The 6,043-nt window shown below is 32.4% G+C and overlaps 1 protein-coding gene across 1 annotated transcript; it reads left to right on the top strand.

Annotated features, from left to right (window-relative positions):
• Window positions 1-452: 452 nt before the first annotated feature.
• LOC107158752 (beta-casein-like) lies at window positions 453-5,464 on the top strand. Its single transcript, XM_048785738.1, has 6 exons — window positions 453-503; window positions 1,264-1,290; window positions 1,388-1,402; window positions 2,583-2,627; window positions 3,965-4,498; window positions 5,387-5,464. The coding sequence occupies exons 1-6, from the start codon at window positions 453-455 to the stop codon at window positions 5,462-5,464; spliced, it is 750 nt and encodes a 249-aa protein (XP_048641695.1).
• Window positions 5,465-6,043: the final 579 nt, after the last annotated feature.

Here is a 6,043-nt window from a genome sequence, read left to right as displayed (position 1 = left end):
CAGTAGAAATGAGTACTTTGCAGTAGAATTGAGGCTCTATCAGGTTTTCGATTTGCTCTATCCCCAGTACCTAGGCAGTGTCTGGCAATTAAAGTGCTAAGTAAATATTTCATAGCAAATGAACAAATAAATCTTTCTGTAACTTTTTATATATTTTTATACATTTAAAAACCCAAAATATAACACTCTGAGTGAACTTAAATATAAAAAGACTGGAGATCCATGAGCTAAAAATCTGAATAGATTGAATTTAATATTTAGGTGTAGGAAGCCAAAGTAGATTTTTGACTAGTTACAGGATAGAACTTCCAATAGTATATTTCCTTAAAATGAAAGCATGGTATTATATTATTTTTTATTTTTTTAAAGGAAAAATAACTCTACCTAAATAACAAAATATGTCTGACTGACTACGCCATCTCTCATTTCCCCATTCACAGGACGTGGTAGCCATGAAGGTCCTTATCCTTGCCTGCCTTGTGGCTCTTGCTCTTGCAAGGGAGGTATGTACAGAGAAAATTCCTAAAAAACTAACATATAGAGAGGTTGATCTTCCTAATGTAGAAAATAATATCACCAATAATGTTAGCATACAAATAATGGAATTTTCAGCTTTTTTTGTTTGTTTGTTTTGGTGTCTATGAAAATCATTCACTCTTATCTACTTTTTCAATTTTCCTGTGGGGTCTCAAACCTGGGACAAATGTTTTCTACTCCAATGTCCCCCTGTAGCTAACGGAAAAGCAAACAAATACATAGTAACAAAACAAGACAAAAAAAGAAAGAAAAACAGCAAATAACTATGTAGAATTACACAATTTTATGCATGCATAAATTATATAAATATATCTTATTAAACTGTTCAAACATATATGTCTCTTGCAGTAGAGAAGTGGGCCAAATTCTTTTTGAATTTATCCAAAGGCTACCAGAGGACAGAATACAGGCAATAATCATAATCATAATCATAAGTATACTCATAATCATAACAAAAAGTATTTAATAGAAATTAAAGTAACTACATTTCTGTTATCCTTCCCAAATCTATTCTCAATTCAGGTGATTAGAAGTATACCAATTTAAATTTACTAAATATGAAACATAATAAAAATTTTACTTTTAATGTCTGTACAAAGACATGCAAATTTTAAAAAGCTTTCCCCAACTTTTTAAAAGAATGCTATATAAAGTGCATAAAAAGAGTAAATGTATGATAATGAATTATCTACAGACTCTAAATGGACTTGTTACTTTTCTTTATAGAAGGAAGAAATCGGTGTATCCACTGAGGTAAGTTTTTTTTGAAAACATTTTTTCCATCCATAAAATAAAAATATTTTCCGATGATCTAGTAGATTTAATGCTGATTTTTTCTTTTTCTTTACAGACTTCAAGCAGTGAGGTAAGAATGATTTTTAGGGGCAGTTTCCAATTGTAGAACTATAAAATCATGTGCCTTGTATTGTGTTACATCACAGTAATTATGCTAATGTAGCCACATATGACATGCAAATTCTGATGTAAATTCCCTTTATATATGTTGAAAGACAGAAAAAAATGCCTGGAGAATTTAGTACTCTAGAACTTTCTAAGTGGGCTTCCTACTTGAAATTGTGTCACTGCTTCCCCATCCCATTTTCTATGGATCATACAGCTCTGTTTCCTGTCTTGAGCTTTCTGTACTCTGACCTTTTAACATTTATTGAGTGATTTCTGTGCATCAGACACTGATTAGGAGCTATGATACAAACTAGATTAGGACATCAGTGAAACCAAGAGCTTGAAGGGTAGTGGGTAAGCAAACATGTTTAGGACACATTTTTTTTTTCTTAGAGTTGTCACTTTGATAAATAAAAGCCAGTGGAATTTGGTGAGAGCTTAATGTACTCAAGAGAGTCAGGTGGACATTTCTCCTTGCACCACTCTTGACAATGTTGTCATCTGTTTAGTAAATGGTGTGACAATATATATTGTCTCTTCAAAAAGCCTTGAGAATTTTAGGGGGTGTATTGATTTCTTATAGTTTATTTGAAATAGAACACATTAACAAGTGAACTAATAATGACTAGTATAATGCACCAAATGCTGTTATGCTGTTTTCAATTAGTTTTTTCCTTCTTATAATCAGATGGTGTTTTAGACATCATTTGTTATTAGTAAAAGGACCATGATTGTAGAGAGAAATTAGCTTCCATTAGAAGCTTATTTTTGCACAATGATCATCAATTTTCTTTTCTGTCTTGACTAAATTCATCTGACTTTTTTATATGACAGGGTTTTTTTTAATATGAGAGGCTTTATAGAATGGTTTAAATATAAAAGTTGTAGTCATTATCCTAACTTAAGGACACTAGCAAGTGAAAGTGTCTCTATTAACTTTTGAAGCCTTTACTTTCTGATATATATTGAAAACTAAGAATTATTAATCAAAACTAAATCTTATTTTTATTTTTTTTTATTTTTCTAAAGGAATCTATTACACATATCAAGGTAAAATCTTCATATATAACTGTACTTATTTTCATGATTTCCTGTTAGAATTTCACAGATAATAGCATTTTAAATGCATGATTTATTTTTAGGAGAAGCTTGAGAAGGTTAAGCATGTGGAACAGCAGCAAAGACAGGTAATTTTTCATGATGACTGTGATTCTAATATTATTATAAAACATAAACCATAAAAATATTCATAATGTATATGTTCAGCTTAAAGAATTGCAAAGTAAATGCTATGTACCTACCAATCAATATAAGAAATTAAACAATGGCAAAGTTAAATATATTTTCCAAGTCATCAATGTGCTTTTTAAATGCATAATCAATTTCTAGAATAGAGATTAACTATCTAATGATATTACTAATGGTATATCTGTTTTAATAAATTCAAACTAGTACAAACACCTCCAAACTGGGAACTATGTTCCTTTCTTAATCTGAAGATGTTATGATGATGAAAGAGAATAAAGGTGACAAGGTGTAAGTCTGTTTCTCAGACATAACCTTGGCCACAAGTTTCTTTGTATTTCATTTTCTTAATGTGTAGATGGAGAATATTCTTAAGAATATCTACCCTGATGTATTGATGAACTGATTTGCCATGAATATTCAGTGATTTGACATTAAGATTTTGTCAATTGTACTACAATATTTATTGGCTGCATGATGACATTCTTAAGGATATTTTCATTACAAATGAGAGAAGTGAGGTTTAGAAGAATTGAGTGCACACTATGTGACCACATTATCCAGTTAATTAAGTAGCAGAGCTTGCTTAAAAATCAAGAATTTTTTGAATAACAAAATTCTACAGTTCATACATTTACCTAACTGTAATATTTCCACTTCCTGTTTTATTATTAGAAGGTTTGGTTATCACACAAAATATTTTCTAAAACCAATTAAAATTTAAAAATAAATGCACTTTAAACACTCAAGTAAACTACCTTTTACCAAAAGAAGTAATGGTAGAATCTGGCCAGTGTTAATGAGTCCCTGAATTTAGCCATAAATATAGACTGACTTTTCATAAAAAGAAAGTGAAAATATATACACATGTTGTCCCTCTAAGTCTTTCCAAATTGATGTCTCTTCATTATATGAAAATAATTTGTTCTGTTGCTAGCATATTTAGGTTGAAAAGTCAGTGCTGTATAAAGACCAAAGCATATAAATTACATCTATCCTGATAACTAAGGAAAAGGTCAAAAAAATCCAAGAAAATTCCTAAACATTGATTTCAGTTTGGACCACAGATCCACCAAAAATTTGAGGAGTTTAAGAAGAAATCTCTTAAGGAATATTTTACTCATTTTCTTTACATGAGCCAAAATGATTTCTTAAGTGACATAAGTGAAAATCTTTCTTTTATTGTCTTCACTCAATTGTAGTTGTCCAGTAGATTAATTGATTGTAAATGACAGTTATGGTTAAATCATGGACTGAAAGATTCTTCTTCTTTTTTCAGGATGAATGCCAAGATAAAATCCACCCCATTGCCCAGCCACAACTTCCTTATGCTCAGCTCATGCCTTACACCCTCCTTCCACAAAATGTCCTGACTCTCTCTCAGCTGGCTATGGTGCTGTCTCTCCTTCAGCCTGAGATAGCAGAAGTCCCCAAAACTAAAGAGACCATTCTTTCTAAGCTTAAGCTCATGCCCTTCCTTAAATCACCAACAGAGCTAACCCCATTTGTCCCTCAAATCCCACATCTCACTGACCTCCAAAACCAGCACCTCCTTCTGCCTCAGCTCCAGCCTGTCGTGCAACAGGTCCCCCAGGTCCCCCAGGCTTTTCCTCAGACTCCCATACTTCTTCCTCAGCCCCAGGCGCATATCCCTCAATCCAAAATCGCACCTGTTCCCCAGCAAGTAGTGCCCTTTCCCCAGAGAGACATGCCTGTCCAAGCCTTTCTGGAATACCAAGATCTTCTGTTCCAGCCTACTCGCCCACTCTACCCTGTGACTAATCCACTTGTCCCAGTTTCCAACCCTGTTACTGTAAGTCCATACTTACTTTGCCATTTCACTCCTGATGTATATATGATGGTAGAATAAGTTGAGGAAACTTCTAGAATATGCACTCCTAGAGAGTGAAAGAACAAAGATATAAAGTTATAATTTAGATCAGTGATTCTCTACAATAGAATCACCTAGAGCCACCCTCCCACAATTCCAATGCCTAGACATACCCCACATAGATTCTGATTAAGTTGTTCTGATTGTCTAAGTAGAATAGTCTGTGTTAGAAAGAAATGATTGCAGGGATTCTGAATAAATTTCAATATCTTTTTTTTCTTTTTAGCAGTTCTAAGGACTGAACCTCAGAGGCACTGTAGCACTGAGATGCATCCATAGACTTTCCATTTATTTATTTTTCTTTTGAGACAAGTTCTTGCTAACTTACTGAGGCTGGTCTCAAATTCGCTCTTCTCCTGCATCCGCCTCCCAGGTCACTGGAAGTGCAGGCATGTTCTACCACATTCAAATAAGAATTCTGATTTAAAGAGTGTTAAGACTTACCAAAATCAAAATTAAAATTGATAATTTGATTGAGCTTGGCACAAGAAAGCTAATTATTTTCAAGAGTTTTCAATGTTTTCCTCATGGACATGCATTCCCAAAATGCCATAGATTATGCCTTATTTTTGCCATCTGTACATGAAGGGAAAAGTTTGAGATGCTTATTTAATTGTTTAGAGCATTCTTAAGGCAATTGTTTTTGTCAAAAGATAAGTGGTATATTTATTTATTTATTATTTGTTTACTTTCAAGGTCTAAGAAGATTTCAAAGTTAGCGGCTCCTTATTTTTGGTAAGTTTGAGAAGTTTGGAGATTAGACCAATTCCTTTTATAGTTGATTATTTTTTCTATTTCATTCTCCTACAGATAGTGGAAAATTCCATCAACATGTTAACTTACTTACTAATTATCAATTTGTTGTCAACTGTTTATCCACTGACCTGAAACATGAAAAATTTCAAGAGAATTTTAATTTTCTTATGTGTTATTGATAGATTTGACTGACTTGTTTTCAAGGGTCAATATCCTGAGATTTGATTTCCATCATTTTTAAGAAAACCATAAAATAGATTTTCTTTCACTTTTATGTAAATTCATTTGAGCTTTTATTAAAGGAAAAATTCCATTGTTATTCCAGGTTAAGTTTCATAAACTTTGTATTTAGTTTGCTTAAAACTCTCTGTTTCTTTTAATTCACAAGTCAAAATAAAATTATTGGTCTAGGTATGGGTGTTCAAAAGGGGAGAGAAAATTCTGTTTGAGATTCTTAGATACAAAGCCTTTTGTGATAATGATAGGTTAGACATCTTATTAAAACATTCCTAGTGAGCTGATATTTGATCTGATCCAAACTTTGTGTGCCTCCATGGAAAGGTTCAATGAAATGCATAATTTCTTTTTTTTAAATTAGTCATGCCAATACAAATGGGGAAAAGTAAACAGCTTTATCATATAACAGAATTAATTCTATATTTGTTCTCTATTCCACAGAATTGACTGAGACTGGAAACAAGGCATCTTTTC

Source organism: Marmota marmota, unplaced genomic scaffold, assembly GCF_001458135.2.
Source record: "Marmota marmota marmota unplaced genomic scaffold, marMar, whole genome shotgun sequence".
Lineage (NCBI taxonomy): Eukaryota > Metazoa > Chordata > Mammalia > Rodentia > Sciuridae > Marmota > Marmota marmota.
The sequence above is the reverse complement of the archived record's forward strand: the minus strand, read 5'-3'. Positions and strand labels throughout refer to the sequence as shown.

What these genes read in the sequence shown, in the direction of transcription:
- LOC107158752 (XM_048785738.1), top strand. Translation starts at nt 453, where the DNA reads ATGAAGGTCCTTATCCTTGCCTGCCTTGTGGCTCTTGCTCTTGCAAGG. An exon ending in CTCTTGCTCTTGCAAGGGAG is followed by an intron (nt 504 to 1,263) that starts GTATGTACAGAG and finishes TTTTCTTTATAG; the next exon opens with AAGGAAGAAATCGGTGTATC. An exon ending in TGGAACAGCAGCAAAGACAG is followed by an intron (nt 2,628 to 3,964) that starts GTAATTTTTCAT and finishes TTCTTTTTTCAG; the next exon opens with GATGAATGCCAAGATAAAAT.